The sequence below is a fragment of the Eulemur rufifrons genome, chromosome 10, assembly GCF_041146395.1.
Source record: "Eulemur rufifrons isolate Redbay chromosome 10, OSU_ERuf_1, whole genome shotgun sequence".
Taxonomy (NCBI): domain Eukaryota; kingdom Metazoa; phylum Chordata; class Mammalia; order Primates; family Lemuridae; genus Eulemur; species Eulemur rufifrons.
The window spans coordinates 1,034,737-1,052,501 of NC_090992.1; the positions used below are offsets into that span (position 1 = coordinate 1,034,737).

At 65.0% G+C, this 17,765-nt stretch overlaps 1 protein-coding gene across 2 annotated transcripts; it reads left to right on the top strand.

Moving 5' to 3' along the window:
* The first annotated feature begins 210 nt into the window (after positions 1-210).
* On the top strand, positions 211-14,342 carry PDLIM4 (PDZ and LIM domain 4). Of its 2 annotated transcripts, XM_069484033.1 has the most exons (7): positions 211-303; positions 5,244-5,395; positions 8,719-8,800; positions 13,021-13,202; positions 13,427-13,590; positions 13,864-13,981; positions 14,074-14,342. In XM_069484033.1, exons 1-7 carry the CDS (start codon positions 211-213, stop codon positions 14,276-14,278), a joined length of 996 nt encoding a protein of 331 aa, XP_069340134.1. In that variant the 3' UTR covers positions 14,279-14,342. The 2 variants fall into 2 exon arrangements, with proteins under 2 accessions (XP_069340134.1, XP_069340135.1); XM_069484034.1 differs by lacking the exon at positions 13,864-13,981 and having other exon boundaries at positions 14,074-14,200.
* Positions 14,343-17,765: the final 3,423 nt, after the last annotated feature.

Below are 17,765 nucleotides of genomic sequence, written 5' to 3' on the forward strand. Positions count from 1 at the left end.
GTGGGGGTGCCGGGCTGCGGGGCAGGTCCTCGGAGCCCCCGAAGTGGGAGGGTCGGGCCGGCCGCGGGGCCAATCCCGGCGCGCAGGGGGCGGGGGCGGGGGCCGGGCGGGCGGGGGGCGGGGCGCGGCGTCCAGGCGGCGGCGGCGGCGGCGGCGGCGGCGGCGGCGGCGGCGGCGGCTGCTCAGTGTCCGGCTCCGGCTCCGCCCGCGATGCCGCACTCCGTGACCCTGCGCGGGCCTTCGCCCTGGGGCTTCCGCCTGGTGGGCGGCCGGGACTTCAGCGCGCCCCTCGCCATCTCGCGGGTGAGTGCGCGGCCGGCGGGTGGCGGGGCGGCCCGGTCTGAGCCCGGGTCCTCACGACCCGCCCGGGACCCGGATCCCCGACGTGTCCGAGGCTGGAACACGGAGGGTTGGCCCGAGTGACCCGCGTGCTGTAGACGCGGCTTCCAGACAGGGCCCCGGCCCCCTCCCCTCCTGCTGGGCCTGCCTGCCCCGTCCCTGGAGAATGTCGCCGAGGTCCCTGGACAATGTCCCCGAGAGTTCGCACACCGCCTCCTTACAGGGAGTCGCCAGGGGCCAGGGGTCCGGACAGATCCGCAGAAGTTGGGAAACTCCCCCAGAAACAGCCCTGCCTGAAGATCTGGGGCAAAATGACTGAGAGCCCCTCCCCCGTCAGGGGTCCCTGCCAGCAGACCTGCCTGACCAGGGGGGTCTAGGGCCCTCTCTCAACCCGAGAAGAGAAAGGTCCATGCACTTCCCCACTCTGGGCCTTGGTCAGCCCCTCATTCACGACCTCGGTCCCCCTGAGGGGACGTGACCAGGAGGAATTTTTGGCTTCCAGGGGAAGGGGAGACTGGACTATGAGGTTGTGAGACCCTTGCCCCCAAAACAGCACAAAGCCAGGGTCCAGGGCAGCCTCAGCCCAGCTCCTCACGTTTCCCAGGGCCGTGCCTGGCCCCAGAGGAGGAAGAAGAGGGGTACAGCCCTGGGGGTGACTGGTCTGAGGACAGAGGAACAGAGCAGGGGACTTGGGCCCTGTGGGAAGGGGTGCCCAGTCTAGGGGAGACAGGATCCTGGCCCAGCTTTGGGGTCCCCTTGTCTGGAGGGGCAGAAGAGGGGACTCAGACACTGTTCTGGGGGGGCAGCCTAGGGGACAGAAAGGAAAGAATCCAGGCCCTGCCGTTGGTGGCTCCCAGTCTGGAGGGAGCAGAGGAGGTGACCTGGGACCAGCAGAGGGCCACCCCTTGGTCCCACACAGGCTGCTCCGAGAACCACCTTCCCCCACCCCGCGCCACCTCTCACCGTGGGGGCTGGGCCCCGCTGGCCGGGCTCTCAGACTTCTCGCCCGTTCCAGGGCGGGGTGGACGCCGGCTGGAGCATGGAATCGTGGAATCCCATTTCTGGGGGCCAGGGTGACAGGCAGGCCCAGCTGTCCTAGGCGGCGCCCCACATCTGCCCTCCCCGCCAGGTCCCTGGGGCCAGCGAGGTGGGCCTGCCGCACATCCGGGAGCTTTCATCTCCCGCTCGGCTGGGCGTGTGCGTGTGCGAGCCCTGTGTCTGCCTGTGCGTGTCGCGCCGTGTGTCCGCTGAGGGCGCTGGTGGGGGTTCTGGGCCAGCCGGCCAGGCACCCCGGGCGTGAGGCCGCTGACAGGCTCGGTGGCGGGGGCTGACGGCCACAGGCGGCGCGGAGCTGAGACATCTGTTGCCCACGCGGCCGCCTGGCCGCTGAGGAGAGGCCTCCACACGTCACAGCCGCCGCTGCAGCGGCCTTGTTTGGAGCTGGCTGGGACGCAGGCCCCCGCGGGCAGGCAGTCTGGGCCGGGGTGTGCAGGAGGAGCCCCACTTGTCCCCAGAGTCACGCGGCAGCAGCTCAGACCCAAGGAGCCAGGACGGCTGAGCCCGGGTCCGGGTGGGATCTGGGGAGATTCGAGGAGCTGGGGAGGCACAGGCCGAGGCTTGCCCAGCAGGTACCTCGGGCAGATCCACAGGGACTGATAATACGTGGGAGTGTCTTCACCGAGGGGGCTCAAAATCCAGCCCCTCCCACGCTTCCAGGGCCTCCCCGACTCAGGACCCCGCAGGCAGGGCCAGGGAGGAGGCTGGCTGCCCAGCAGGGCTGGGGGCTCACAGTCTCAGCCCACGAAGCCCTGGGATCCCCCGGGATCATCATCCAGGGCCCCTCCCGACAGACGAACGAAGGACTGCGGCCTTGGCCGAGCACCGAGGCAGGCCAGGCCCCACCCTGACGGGTGTTGGTCCCACCCCCGCCCCCAGCAACCTGTCCCCGGAATGAGCACCACCAGGCATCCAGCCTCCCGTGGGGGCTTCACATAGCCTGATTGTCTCAGCTGGGCCTCACAACAGCCCTTAGAAGGACGGACTCCCTCTGGCCTCCAGGCTGGGGACACAGAGGCACAGAGAGGTTACGGTGATGCACCAGGGAAGGAGCGTGGAGACAGGAGTCCAGGCCTGTGACTGTACGAGGCGATCTGGAGCCTGGTGCTGACCGCACTCCCAGCCCACCGCAGTGTCTGGCTGGGTGGAGCAGGGCCGGGACGTAGCCGCCACAGGGGAGGAGCTGGTTCATGCCCAGCCTCCCACCTGACCTCACTACTCCTGCCTCCCTTTCTTCTTTCTGTTTACCCTGCACTTAAGCAGCTAGAAGGATCGGCCTAAATGCAGCTCTGTCCTGTGACTTCCGTGCTTAAAACCCTGCGTGGCTCCCAACCACCCAGGAGAAATGCCAGCATCCCCCCTGGGCGTACAAGACCCTGCGAGATCTGGCCCCTGCCTCTCCTCTGACTTCGTCTCTGCCACTCTCCCCCCACTCACCATGCTTGGGCCACACAAGCCTTCTGCTTTGTCTCCAGAGGAGCCATTAGACATGCTGGTCCCTCCACCTGCAACACTCTCTCTCCCCTTCCTCCTTTTTTTTTTTTTTTTTTGAGACAGTCTTGCTCTGTTGCCCAGGCTAGAGTACCGTGGCCTCAGCCTAGCTCACAGCAACCTCAGACTCCTGGGTTCAAGCAATCCTGCCTCAGCCTCCCGAGTAGCTGGGACTACAGGCATGTGCCACCATGCCCGGCTAATTTTTTTTTATATATATTTTTAGTTGGCCAGATAATTTCTTTCTATTTTTTTAGTAGAGACGGGGTCTCGCTCTTGCTCAGGCTGGTCTCGAACTCCTGACCTCGAGTGATCCTCCCACCTCGGCCTCCCAGAGTACTAGGATTACAGGCGTGAACCACTGCGCCCAGCCTCTCCCCTTCCTCCTTTTTGAAGAAGAGCACAGCGATTAAGAACATAGGTTTGAATTTGGAATCAGTTGGCTTGGATTGACATGTTGAGTCAGCCATTTATCAATTAAGGGTCCACAAGTGACACTGTCCTTCTCTGGACCTCAGTTTTCTCATCCAGGAAATGGGTTTGCCTTGAGGATTAACGAGACAATACATGTGAAGGTGGCTGGAGAGTCACAGTTTCCTGGCCTCACACCCTCTCTGGCCAGAACTCCCCCAGCTAACTGGAGCTGGCAGCGTCCCAGCCACCCCTGCTTTCAAGAAACTTCCTCCGCCCACGGAAGCCTGAATGCACCCAGTGTGCTGGCTGAGTCATGCTGCAGCTAGCCAGCCCCCCCTCGCCCCCCGAAGACGACTCCTCTCCAGGGTGGGGACGAGGGCAAGGTGTCCTTCCCCCAAGCCTCTCTTTCCTTACCTGTGACACAGGGATGAGCACAGCCTCCGCGCCGCCCGGGGGCTGAGAGGCTGCTGTGAGCTAGTTACGGGTGAGGTGCTGAGCCCAGGCCTGGCGCAGAGCAGGTGTCCGCCAAGGGGAGGGGCCCGGAGCAGGGCCCCGCGGGGAGGAGGGATGGTGCCAAGTGAACAGGACTTGTGCAGGTGCCCAGGCCCTACAAGTGAGCAGGGATGGGGGGCCGGCTGGCTGAGGGTGCTGCAGAGGAGGAACAGTCCTCGAGGCAGCCTGTTCCAGGGCCGGTCAGCTTGGGCAGTGCCCACACCAGGCTTCCAGCCAAGGAGCTGCCAGCACCTCAGCTTTGTCCGCTCACTACTGGGAACTGGCTGAGCCTGGTGGGGCTGCCAGGAGCTCCCAGCGCCCCCCACGGGGACAAGGTCCCAGGCAGTTCTTGGTTACGGCTGGGTGCGGCTGGCCAGGCTGGGCAGGAGTGCGGGTGCCTCACGTCTACTTCTAAAGGCTGTGCTGGGGCGGGGACAGGCCGAGGGGACCCTGTGGCCTGAATGCCCCTCCGTTGCTTCCTCGGGTCTCTCTGTGAGTCTAACTCTACCCGCCTCACGTGACCTTCGTCAGCCGACCAGCATGGTCACAGTTTCCAGATGTGCACACTGCTTGACCCCGTGGGTCGGCAGTGCCACTGAGGTGGCCTGAGTGCCCGTCCCGCCAGGGAGGTGGGGGTGGGCCCTGACCGGGTGCGAGTGCAGGCTGGCGCTGGAACCGGGCAGGCCTGGCCTCCCCTGCGGGTGACGTTCAGACCTCCCCATTTTAACTGTGATGCGGTATGAGCGTCCACGAGAGAGGTCAGGGGCACACGGGGTCCCGTGAGAGCCCAGAGGACAGGCTCCTGGAGGAAGTGGCCTCTGTGCCGGGACCCGAGGGTCGGAGGTTTGGGCGTCAAAGGGACAGTGTTCCAGGCAGGGGGAACAGCATCTGCAGACGGGTGGGGCTGGGACATGCGGTGCCTGTGGGTGCCCAGACGCTCAGCTGACGGGACTGACGGGACAGGGCGTGGGGAGTGGAGGTGAACGTGGGCGGGGGTGAGAGGTGGGAGCAGGAACGCAGGAGGCAGGGTCTAGGGTCTGCACGTACGGTCAAGGGGCTGCTGTGCAGTCTGGCTGGGTGGGACATTGTCCGTGTAGGGTATCTGTGACATGTCCGTGTGCTGTATGCCTGTGAATACATGTCCCTGTGTGTGTGTGTCCCTTGCATGTCCTTGGGCACACAGTCAGGCTGCAAGAGTGACATGCACTTGTCCCAGCCCAGAGGAAGCCCTGCTCGCGTACCCTCACACTCTGCCAGGCCTCCGGGTGCTGCGGTGGGACCAGCACTGCAGCAGGACCACGTGGGGACCTCACCAGCCTCTGGGCTTGTCCACCACGGTCCTGCCGGCAGCAGGGCTGCTCTGGCCGGGTGCTGCGGCTGGAGGAGTCCAGAGCGGAGCCTGCAGCAAGGCCACGTAATGACTGTGCCAACCCTCGGCTTGTCCCCCGCAGGTGCATGCGGGCAGCAAGGCTGCACTGGCCGCCCTGTGCCCAGGGGACCTGATCCAGGCCATCAACGGCGAAAGCACGGAGCTCATGACACACCTGGAGGCGCAGAACCGAATCAAAGGCTGCCACGACCACCTCACGCTCTCCGTGAGCAGGTGTGCACGGCGCAGGCTGGGCTGGGAGGAGGCGGGGGGGAGGGGACAGGTGTGGGCGGCCAGCACCCAGCACCTCACACCACCCTCCGCTCAGCTCCTGGGCACCCGGCTAGGCAGAGCCCAGGAGTGGGGCTTTCTTGGGGGTCTGGCAGGGCCTGTTCAGAGCTGGGGTAGCTCAGGAAGGGAAGAAGCCCCCTTTTCACTCGAGGCCGGAAGCGTGCCGGGCCCTTGTGGCAAGTGTCTTGGGCACCTGCAATCAGCCTGAGCAGCCTCCCCCGGGGTGTCTGTTTCAGTCCTTTCCCTTCCCCCGGTGACCATTTCAAAGCAGTTTCTTGACCAACACCTCGTTTAACCCTCAAACCAATTTAAGAAAGGCAAAATCTAGCATAGCCCCACTTTACAGATGAGACGGCCGAGGCCCAGGGAGGCTGGGGGCTGCCTGCAGCCACACGTCGAGGGAGTGGGGAGCAAAATTTGACCTCGGGCCTCTCTCACCCCTAAAGACGCCAGTCCCTCTGTGTGGCTGCTGACCAGTCCCACCAGCCCACGGCGGCCCTGTGTCAGCTGTCCCCACCAGGGCCCGCACCTCCGTCCTGGCTAAATCTGGACTTGGGAAGAGCCTTCTTCCATGGCGTGACCTTGTGCAGCCTGTCATGGAGGACCCTGTGCAGCCTGTCAGCACGCCCCCGCTGTGCCTGCCAGGTGGTCCTAGCACGGAAAGCCCACCCGAGGGTCGCCCAGCCTTGCTCAGGCCCTGGGCTTTACTGGGCTCTGGCGAGCCGTTGGCCGGACCCTGGCTGAGCGGGATCTCCCTGGCCCCCGCCTCACCCGGCCCCACGGAAGTCGGGCAGCTCTGCCGCCCTCGCTGTTACAGGGACTTTCCACGAGCCCCCGTGGGAGCGTGTGGGCGACGCCTCCTCCGAGCACAGCGCGGCCAGCCACGCCTGGGGCCGGCCGGGCGGGAGCAGACCCGCTGGCTCAGAGCCCTCGACCATGGCGGAAAGGCTGAGGTCGCCCCTGTTTGCGCCGGCCCACGTCCCGCTGTGGGTCGGGTCAGGACCCCCGGCTGTGCCCTCGGTACTGAGCGGGCCCAGCTGCGAGCCCGGGCCCTGCCTGCTCCGCCTGGCACATGCCAGGGTGCCCAGCCGTGGCGCTGGGCAGAGCTGGTCCTCACCCGGACTCGGGGATTTAGGTCCGCGCTGAGCCCTCAGCCGGGGCTTCCTTTCCCGTAAAACAGGATCGCAGTCCTCGCCCCGCCCAGGCTGGATGGGAACGTCAGCACCGCGCTGCCCGCGAGTGGCCCCCGAGGCCTTCCCGCCTGGCCGGGCTCCTGGGCCCGACTCACCTCCAGCTTCCAGCCCGTGTGGCCCAGCAAGCGCGGCCCTCGTGGCGGGGGTGGGGTGAGAGGGGCCTGAGTCAGGAGATGCCCGAGAGAATGACGTCAGGGGAGGTGGCGGGTGGAGGTCCCCTTCCTTCCTCCCCGGTCAGTTGTTCCAAGCCAGGCATGGCGGAGCTAGAGGTCCACTGACCTGTTCCACTCTGGGCATTTCAGCCCCCAAAAGCCCCTGGGCCCTGGAGCAGGTGACAGCACGTCCTCCAGCTTCACAGGGCGGGGCTCCAGGCCCAGCTCTGAACTTGGAAACCAGCAGGTGAGCTGCCCGCTGAGCCTCAGCTGTCTCATCTGCAAAGTGGGGACGATATTAGGTTTTATGTTAAGTTGGTTTGAGGGTTAAATGAGGTGTTGGAGAAGAAATCGCTTTGACATGGTCAAGCTGGTCACTCGGGGAGGGGAAAGGACAATTGTGATCTGGGCATCGAGCGATGACGGCGGCCCGGCCTGCTCCGTCAGAGCGACACCCGAGTCCCACCCTGCGTCCCCACCCCTAACCCTCACACACGCACACTCTGGGGGACTAAGACGTGGGGGCCACCCTGACCCTCGGAGCCAACACTCCTCCTCCTGGACGCCCTCCTACCTGCAAGGTCTCTGACTTTGCTCCCTCTCTTGCCTGCCGTGCCAGGACCTACGCCTGGGCCCAAGACACGCCCTGCGCACACACAACACGGGCTGGAGTGAGCTGCTCCGCCGCTTCTCCCAGGCCCGACCCAGACCAGCTCCCTCCCTGCCCCCCTGGCACAGCGGCTCCCATCCCCACAGGCTCCCACGGAGTGGAAAGTGTGGTGAAGGCCCAGCCTCCCACTGGGCTCATTTTGCCAGGAGCCCGAGGCCAGGCATCCCACAATCCTAGCTAAACACTTCCTGGGCACGTTCTGTCCGTCCAGGGCCTTCCTGTCACCAACTCCAGCCCTGGAGCCACTGAGAGCTCCTGTTGCCCACCACGTGTGGTCCAAGGTGCCTTTGCACAGCCCACCCTCTGGCTGTCCCTTTGTTTAAAGACGGGCAGAGGGAGCCACCGGCCAGCTTGAAGTGGAGGCCTGGGAAGGTGTCAGCACAGGACCAAGCCCTTCAGTCCAGCCTGATGCCTGGTGCAGCCCTCACAGGTCTGGGCTCTTGGTCCCCTCTGACCCCCTAGGCCAGTGGGGAGACCTCAGGAGGCCCCAGGGGGCCTCTTGGGACCGTTGGGGACATTATTCCCTTTGTTCTCAGCAGCCGCACTTCCTACCCGTCCACCAGCCCCGGGTCCTCGCACCCTCGCGCCCGCCTGCCTTCCCACGGGGCGCTGAGCGGCCGCCCGCCCGCCCTGCTGATGGCAGGTTTACGATGTTTTTCTCCCTCCCGAGTGGTGTTTGGCTTTTGGTTTCTATGGCGAAGCAGGAATTTCCTAATGGCCTGTTTCCCATCTGGGCTGGGCAGACATCAGCGGTGACTCTGCTCTCTGCTGGCGGCGGCAGGAGGGGCCTCGCAGCCCCCAGCGCCTCCCCCACCTCCCCCTGAGCCCAGGGACGCTTGACCCCAGGCCCCACCAGGGGCCGGGATGCTGAGGGACGAGCGGATGGGCTTCTGGCTCGTGGGCGTGTGAGGCCTGGCTCGCCCTGCCATGAGCTGGGCTTCTTTAAACTGAGCTTCCGCAGGCCCCGGAGCGGCTGGGAGAGCGGGAAGCTGCGGGGCTCCTGCTGCAGCCTCTCCGGGAACCAGACCAGAGAGGGATGGGGCAGCCGGTGGGGAAGGTCACACAGCCTTGCCCCAGGAGGGTGGACGATCTAGGGTGGTGGCTTCTTGTGACAACAGCCACTGCTGTGGTGCAGGGGAAAGCACTGGAGCCGTGTCCTGCCTGCAGGCCTGGTGGCCCTGGGCCCAGAGCCTGCCCTCTGGGTCGCAGGCGTGGTGGGCAGACGTAACTGACCTCCCAACTCCCGCACAGGCCTGAGGGCAGGAGCTGGCCCGGTGCCCCTGACAACGGCAAGGCCCAGGCACACAGGACCCACGTGGACCCCGAGGCCCAGGTATGTGCCGACTCCGCTTGACCTGGCCTGGCTCAGAGTGAGCTGGGGACAGAAAGGCCAGGCTTGGCCCACAGGGTCATCTGCACCGGCTATCCTCACGGTGGCTCTCAGATGCAGGACAGAGACTGAGGCAGGAGTCTTCTCTGGGCCACGCCCAGCCCCGTCCCGTGTTTCGCAGGTGGCTCTGTCTCCACCTAGGCAGTCCTGGACTCTAGACAGAGCTGCCTGCGGCGGGCAGGGTGGGCTAGGCCTTGGCTTGGGGCTGCCCCACCAGCTGGAGTTTGCTCTGTGGCCCAGGGGTGCCAGACCAGAAGTCACCAGGCTCGGGCTGGGAAAGGCTGGTAGCAGCTTCAGGCTGTGGAGTGACCCCGGGCCATGGGACACTCCTGTGCCTTGTCCCAGCCTCGGGTGCCGCATCCAGGCCTGAAGCTCTCCCCTGGCCATGCTGTGATCGCACCGAGCAGACCCCAGGCTGCAGGCCTGTCTGCTAGGTCGCCTTCTGTGCCGGACAGGAGTCGCAGCCACGGTCCTGTTCTCAAGAGAGAGGTGCCAGGCTGCTCCAGGCTCTAGGGCCTTGCTTTGCCGTGGGCGTGAGGGGCAGCCAGGTGGGCAAGACTGAGGCGTCCAGACCCTGCTTGAAATCCGTGGGCCAAGAGTTTGGGCAGGATGGAGACTGGGCTGGTCTGGGACGGAGCCAGAACCACGGGACCCAGCCTGTGGGACCAGGGCCTCCTGGGCCTGCTTCTGTCCACTCTCTCAACACGGAAGGAAAGGGACCAGGACAGGGAGAGGCTTGGCTGATCCAGAGAGAAGGATCTACCCTGGCTTCTCCCTACCGCCCACTCCACTCCCATTTTGCTCTGACCTTTGTTCCCTACCTTGCTTGGCCAGCACCCCTGAATCCAGGTGCTGACCACATGCCAGGGAGAGCCCATCCCGGCAGGGAAAAGGCACTTTTAAATTATAGGATAGGGGAAACTAGGGGCCAGGGGAGCCCAGAGTAAGCACATGACTCAGACAAGGGGTCAGAGAGGGCTTCCTGGAGGAGGGGGGTATCCAAGCCAAGACCTGAAGGCCTAGGAAGAAGCAGACAAGCCAAGGGGCGTGGGGAGAGGGAGCGTGCTCAGGAAGCACATGCAAAGGCCCCGAGGTGAGTTGTGCACCACAGGTTCAGCGAACAGAAAAGTCCAGGGGGAGGGAGGGCAGGGTCAGAGGAGTGAGAGGGCAGGGGTGAGGGACGAGGGGGTGGGGCAGACCACAGAGAAGCTACATCTGTGTCTCAGTAGCTAGTTTTGGTGGCCCTGTGGGCCCAAGGCTCTAGGGCCGGGGGTGAAGGGGACAGATGTTGGCACAGACGAATCGCCCGCTTGACACGGGCCAGGCAGAAGGAGCAGCCAGTGCAGGTCCCAGCTCACGGGCGAGGCCCGGCTTCCCTGGGAGGTGGCACTGCCAGGATGGACAGGATGGGGGGCCTGGGCTTGGCATCTGAAGCTCAGCTGTGGTCCTCTCTCTAGGAGAGGCTCAGGCCAGTGGGCCTGCAGGGCTGGGGGCCGCAGAGCAGCTCCCCCACCCCCTGCTTACCCTCCCTCCCTGGAAGACCAGGCTGGAGAGGGAGGGACTTTCCCCAGGCAACAGGGCAGCCCCTCAGCTGCTGCCCCACTTTTGTACTTAAAAGGTCATGGGCTCCATGGGTGGCGACAAAAACACCCCCATCCCGCCCCTGCCGGGCTGAGTCCTCCCTAACACAGACACAGGGCCCATTGTCCCCGCGCTGCTCCCACCCTCTGCCTGCCAGGGGCGTTTGGCAGGGGACGGGGGAGCTAGCTGGTGCCATCAGAGGAGGAGGAGACCATGGTTGGCCCTAGGACCAGCACAAGGTGCCCCTGGCACACATCCCCCAGTGGGATGGGACAGGGCCAACTGGAGCTCAGGCCCACCTTCCCTGGGGGGCCAGAGGAGACCCTCCTCTCAGGCCTCGTGTGGGAACACAGGAGGCACTTGGCCCGGGCCAGGGTGGAGGAAGAGTGGCGATGAGGAAAGGTTTCCTGGGGGAGGGCGGCCTTAGAGCTCAGAACCAGGTGAGGGGTAGCTGCAAGCCAGGTGGAGCGGGCAGGCCTCGTGCACGCAGCTGCCCTCTCCACGCCGCCGGTAGGGAGCTGGGATTTAGCCTCTGGGAGATGCCCCTTGCTCATCTGGACTTAGTGTCTGCCTCTACCCAAGTTAAGTGTCCTGGATCCTGATCTTAGTTGCGTGCGGGCTGAGCAAGCGGGCGCTCACCCCCATCCTGCTGGAAAACCCGCTGAGGCTGACACACAAGTCAGCAGCGGGCTGCACGGAGAGGCGGGGAGCGTGCGGTAGGAGCACCACACGGAGAGGGGAAATCCAGGAACGAGGGCTCGGGAATTCCCATACAGCCGTTCACCCATGGCCGATCGCTGTGTGCCAGGCCCTCTGCCAAGTGCTCTGTGTGCAACTGTCTTACTTCATCCCCACAAGGAACTTAATACAGAGACCATCACATTGCCCAGCTCACAGATGAAGAAACTGAGGGTCAGAGAGGTGAAGTGACTTGCCCAGTGAGGGAGTGATGGAGCTGGGACTCTCACCAAAACTGAGGTCACCGCTTTGTCCTAATCACTGAGTTCAGACCTAGAGAGGCTGCTGCATGGGTGGCCATGGGAGGGGCGGTGCGCTGATGGCCCTGCAAGACTCCCACACCCCGCTGGGTTGGGGGCGAGTGAGGGCCTCCCTCCTCCCAGTCCCCCCCCCCCCCCCCCGCAGCTTCCTCCTGAGGCCTGGCCCCAGCCCACGACCACAGCCCATCTGGTCCGCATTAGAGGCCAGCCCTGCCTGCCCGCCGACAGACACATGTGTGCGAGTACTTGGGTTTCTCGGGGGCCTTTGTTGGGCCCGATGGGGATGGGGGTCTTCCTGCTGTTGCTGCTGCTGCTGCTCTATTGATGGGGGCCCACCTGGGCTGCAAGACCCTCCCCTTTATCTGTTGGGGTGGAAGAAATAGGGAGCCCCCATGCAGCTGCTGGCCTGCCCCTTCCCCAAGCTCCTGTCCTGAAGCAAGCAGGGGACAGTGGGGCAGAGCCCTGCAGGGCCGACTGTGCCGTGGCGCCAGAGGCCACCTGGGTGCAAGCTGCGTTCTTTCCCGCTGGGGTGGGCATCCTCTCCTCCCTACCCAGTCCCTCTGTGCACACGACAGAGCAGAGGTTCACATGTCCCCTCCCAGGCTGGGGCTGAGACCCCTGCCATGGCCTGGACTCAGGACTCACCCTAAAATCAAGTGGCTCTGGATGCCAGCCCAGTCCCAGCCACGGAGGCCACCATGGCCATTCCCACGGTGTCCAGTGAGGGCTCCAAACATATGTATGACTAGTCATATGTAGGTGGACTGGCTGGTGCATGTATGCCGTCCTCATGCATGTATCCTGAAACATACTTGTGAGAGTTGCATGCCCTGTTCACACAGGGTGGGTGTGCTTGTGGACCTAGCAGGGACAAAGATGCCCCAGTTCCCACTCAAACCCACACCCGCAGAGATACTGCCCTCTCCTTATGAGCTGAGGGCATGTTCAGGGCACTCTTCCCCAAAGTGTTTCAGCCGTGGGCACCAGGCTGGCCATGGGGTCGTGGGACAGGGAACCTTGAACCCTGGCCCAGGCTCTGCCCTTCATCTGTAGGGCCTGCAGGAAATGGGGGTACAGTGCAGGCCCAAAAGAGGCTGACCCCACAGCGACACTCTTGAGCCTCAGCCTGCCCAAAGGGCCTTGGACACACAACAATTAAGGACCCTTCCTGGCTGCAGGACCGGAGTCACTTACCTTTCTGTGTTCCCAGCCACAGACCCAGTACCCAGCACAGCTGGGGCAGGTGGGAGGGCTCAGCTCCGGGACCCCCTGGAAGGGAGCAGGAAGCCACACACTCTGCTGCAGCCGCACTGGCCTTAAAAGGCGTCTTGGGCTCATGGGCCCGGGTTGAGTCTCAGGTGCTCAGGTTTTGTGTCCGACTTTCCAAGGGCATTTCTACTTCTGCAGGGGCCGAACCAGGCCTACGGCTCAGCCCTTCCCCATAAACCCCTTCCCTGGCCGGCACCATAGCCCTGAAACCGCAGAGCAGAGGTAGCCCGTGACATCCACCACCTGGTGGGGGTGGGGTGAACAAGCCATGGCCAGAGGCCAGAGGGTCTGCCCAGGCCTCTCTCTCTCTCACAGGACGGCAGTCCGGCGACCAGCAGGCGGCCCTCGGGCACTGGGATAGGGCCGGAAGACGGCAGAAGAAGCCTGGGATCTCCGCATGGGCAGCCCCCTCGCTTTGCTGTCCCTCATAACGGCGACAGCCATGAGGCCACCCTGCCCGCCCAGATGAACGCTCTGCACGTGTCTCCACCCCCCAGGTAGTACAGAGTCCTGGCCTTTGAAGCCACACCCAGATCCCGTCTTAATCTCCTATCCCTTAAATATCACCGAGTCCCATCCTGACCCCTGACACTTGATCCTGGGGTCTCAGCTGGTTGCATTGGGACTCATGAAACCTCCCCAGACCCGGCCACCCCACGGTAGAGCGGTAGAGCGCAGGCTGGAAGTGCAACCCTGCGCCTGCTTCCTCCCTCTCCCCCAGCGCTGACCCCGCCAGAGGCCTCCCGCGGAGCCGCGACTGCAGGGTGGACCTGGGCTCCGAGGTGTACCGGATGCTGCGCGAGCCCGCCGAGCCCGCGGCCGCGGAACCCAAGCAGTCGGGCTCCTTCCGCTACTTGCAGGGCATGCTCGAGGCGGGCGAGGGCGGTAAGACCCCTGCCCCCGACCCCCCCGCCTGGCTTCTCCCTGCGGCGCCCGGAACCCCTCCCCCAGCCCCTGCCGCCTGCCAGTCACCTGCACCTCTGCGGCCCCCGCCACCGTCCGCAGACCCTCCCCGCGCGCGCCCCCGTCCCTGCCCCTCGCCCCGCGCCCGTCAGCCCCGTCCCCAGGCTCGGTGCCGGAGCGGGGCCTACCCGAACACCCCACGGAGGCGGAGCTCCGACCCCTCCCCCGGCTCATGCCACCGCGCTCGGGTTGCAGGGGAGCGGCCCGGGCCCGGCGGCCCCCGGAACCTCAAGCCCGCGGCGGGCAAGCTGGGCGCCCCGCTGAGCGGCCTGCAGGGGCTGCCCGAGTGCGCGCGCTGCGGCCGCGGCATCGTGTGAGTACCGCCCGCCGCCCCCGCCCTCCAGCCCCGCGTGGCGCCGGCGACCCCTCAGTCACCCGCGCTGTCCCCTCCGCTCCCGCCACCAGGGGCACCATCGTCAAGGCGCGGGACAAGCTCTACCACCCCGAGTGCTTCATGTGCAGCGACTGCGGCCTGAACCTCAAGCAGCGCGGCTACTTCTTCCTGGACGAGCGGCTCTACTGCGAGCGCCACGCCAAGGCGCGGGTCACGCCGCCCGAGGGCTACGACGTGGTGGCCGTGTACCCCAACGCCAAGGTGGAGCTCGTCTGAGCCGGCCCCCGGCCCCGCCCCGCTTCTCTCAACGTCCCCGCGCGGCCCGTGTAAATATGCGTCTCCCCGGCCTAATAAAGTTCCTCCCCCGGCCTCGAACCTGCCTGTGTCCCGGCCCGCTGTCCTCCGGAGTAGGCTGTGGCTCCCGGGTGCAGTAACCTCCGTTCAGGGGCCAGGCATGTCCTAGGCACCAGGTGCGACGGTGGGCAAGACGGGCACCGGGCTGCTTCCAGGGGGCCACAGTCCGGGTGGGTGGCAGCCCCCATCACAAGGGGCGTCTCTGTTGACAGAGGCGAGGCCTGGCGGGCTGCGACGCCACGCCGAGAGGTCGGGGGTAGGGGGTGGCAGCTAAGAACGAGAGAGGAGGGAGGCGAGAGCTCCACAGGTGAGGCACCGCGCGCGCACCGGTGAGCCTGGTCAGCGAGGGCACCTGGGGCGTCGTCGGCCCAGCCGGGCGGCCCCGGCAGCCTCGGGACCTGTCGCCCCGCGGGACAGCGCGACCCGCCCAGGAGGTCTCTCTGCTCCGGCTTCCTGCCCCCGCCCCCCTCTCTCCTCCTCCGGGACCCCTTCTTCGTCCCTTCCCTCTCTCCCCGCTAGGGGGCACGCTTCGTTTTCCCAAGAGAGAGGAGACTGGAGGTTTCTGGAAAGATCTATCGCCCGGGGCGCTCCCCCCACCCTCCCCCAGGCCGGCGCTGCGCGGAGCGGGTCTGCGCGGCCCTGCCACGCCTCGGCTGCGCGCGGGGGACTCGGGCTTGTAGAAATACAGACCGCATCAGAGTCGGTGAACTGTGGCCGTTCACACCCGACCGTGTGTCCCGGGTCGCGGGACCTACCCTCCAGTCCGCTGGCTCCGGACCAGAGAGTGGCCCACTGTGACCAGTGCCTGCTTACTGAGCGAGCCCCAAGTGACGCACGTGTGTGCCGTTTCAGTTTTGTGCTATCACAGGCCACAGAAGACTTATCGGTTCACACTCTCCCCGCTGGCACGGGACACTTGCCGAGACACCATATTTTATTTTATCATTTTTGCCAGTCTGATACGTGAAATGTGGCATGTAATTGTTTCAATGTGCATTTCGGTGATTACCAGTGACGAGAGTCAACGGACATTTGTGTGCGTGCCGGGTCCCCAGAGCTGAGGGTACAGGAGGGAAAGAGTGGACCTCGCTGTCTAGGAGCAGTTAGCTAAGTTAGCTCCCGTGGGAATTGCCCTGAACCCTTTACGCATTTTTCCAAGCTTTATTTAACTTCTTTTGGGGGGGGGGAGGTATTGAGAATGATGGGGAATTTTTATTTTCTTTAGATTTCTTATATTCAATTTTTAGGTTTTCTATTATATACATACCATTTTTATGAGATGTAACTGTTATAAAGGGAAATTTCCCTATTTAACTTCTTTTTACTGATCGGTAGGAACTTTTCATGCTCTCGGAAGAACCTCTGTCACAGGATCCCATCCCGCCGGTCCGTTCGCGGATCGTGTGATGATACCGCGTTGCTGCAGTCCCGGGGTCCCTCCTCGCTCCTCGCTACGGCCCGTCGAGGCTGTTCCGACCGTCAGAGGTTCACGCTCCTGTGCAGGGTCTGCAGGAGCAAACCTCTCCGAACCGTGCCGGGAGCTGCCCTGAATCTGGAGAGTTCTTTCCTCCGGGAGGGGACTGAGCTGCGCTCATCCTGCCTTTACTCAGGTGCTGTGCACGCCTTCTTACAAATTTTTACTTCCGTTTTCTTCTGGTTAGATTTGTCCTAGGGATTCCTTCCAAGGGCTCCTGCCGCCCCCTCCCTCCCCAGGGAGGACAGCCCGGGCGCCGGCACATGCCCCCGGGGAAGCGAGGCGAGGAGAGCGGGGCTGAGTCCTGGGCCCGCGGGGCCCCCGGGCCGCGTCCCGCGCTTGTCCCCTGCTGCTGTGAAGGGTCAGACCGTGAGCAGCGAGGGCCTGGGGCTGGCGGGGACCCAGGCGCCGCGTGTCCCCGCGCGCACAGCCTCCCCGCCACCCGCGGCCTCACCCGGACAGGGCGGGGCGGGGAGACTCCGCCCTTCCCTCCCGGCCCAGCCTCGCCCCCCCTACTTGGTCCCGGCCGCGCCCGGTCACAGGCGGGAGCGGAGGCGGGTGACCGGCAGCCGGGGAAGCCGTTAGGCACTGGAGCGGGTGGAAAAATACCGAGAGCCGTGGGCACAGGCCCTGGGCCCGCGTCCACACGCACCGCGGAGACGCGGCTCCCCGCCCCCACTGCCGCCGCACGTCCCCCAGCCGCGGTTCTCACCTTAACCCGACTGGCTGTAAGCCCCTGCCCGCGCAGGGACGGCCCTCCCTGGCACCCTCGGCTCCCCCAGGACGGACAGCTCCACCCGCCCCAAGGCCGCGGCAGCCAGAGCAGCCCCTGCCTGGCCGGGGCTGTGGGGACAGCGGCTACGGGAAGTGGCCCCCCAAACTGCCAGTCTGATTCGTCCTTTTCCGGCTTCACTGCCCGGTCTCTACCCTGTCCTGGGCCCACAGGCCCTGAGCAGGCCCAAGTGTAGTGGATCATGAAGAGCTCAAGACCAGGACCTTGTGGGACAAGGTGTCTGTGGCCCAGGACCCCCGACCTGAGGAAGGAGACAGCAGAGTGTCTCTCCTGGAGGGAGAGCCAGATGCAGGGTCCCCAACTCAGCGCCCCAGCCATCCTGGCGGGAACCGACTCCCACACTGCCCCCGGCCCCCAGGTCCTTATCTCAGGGACTTTGCAACCGGAGGCTTGGACGTGACCCTCCGCACCCTCACCCCAGCCATCCCACCCTGCTCATCACTGTGTCTAGGGGTCCGCCTCCTAAGCGTTTTTAGGGCCCACTTCAGGGCAACTAAAGGAACCTCTCATGCCCGTGCTTCAACCCTCCCGTAGCCCCCAGGGCCCTCAGGACGGAGCCCTGACCCCCTGCCTGGCATCTAAAGCCTCCTCCACGGCAGAGATGGCTTTGTCTCACTCCTACGACGTCAGAGGTTCACTCCTCTGTTCTGCCTTTTCATACCCCTCAGCCCTTCTCTCAAGCTCCAAATGCCTTTCTTCTTTCTTCTTCACCCAGCAAACTCCCGCTCCCTCTTCAAGGCCCAGCCCCACCGTCCCCTCCCTTGGAGCAAAACCTTGCCCCGGCAGAGCCAGGAGTTCCCGTCCACATGCCTCCGCACCCCTTCCGCACCCCTTCCGTTTTGCCTGTTGCCTCTGGCACAGCCTGTTATCTCCTTGATCAGGGCCTGGCCCAGACCTCCCCGTGTCCCGCCAGACCCCAGACCAGGAACTGGGAGGACCAGGGGCCCTGGGGCCAGCACCCACCCTTGTGCACGCGCCCCCCGCACGCCTCTCTCACACACACCGGGCCTCCCTGCCGCCCCCCACCTTCCTCCTCACCTCCCAGCCCAGGTTTCTATGAGGGTCCTGCCTAAGCCCTCAAGGGGAGGTGAACCCTGGAGGGCGGCTGCCTCCCTCCTGCATCCTCACCCTCCACTCATTCA

Coding starts and splice junctions, on each gene's coding strand:
- PDLIM4 (XM_069484033.1), top strand. CDS start 211: ATGCCGCACTCCGTGACCCTGCGCGGGCCTTCGCCCTGGGGCTTCCGC. Junction 5,396..8,718: donor CTCACGCTCTCCGTGAGCAG/GTGTGCACGGCG, acceptor ACTCCCGCACAG/GCCTGAGGGCAGGAGCTGGC. Junction 13,203..13,426: donor CACGTGTCTCCACCCCCCAG/GTAGTACAGAGT, acceptor CCTCTCCCCCAG/CGCTGACCCCGCCAGAGGCC.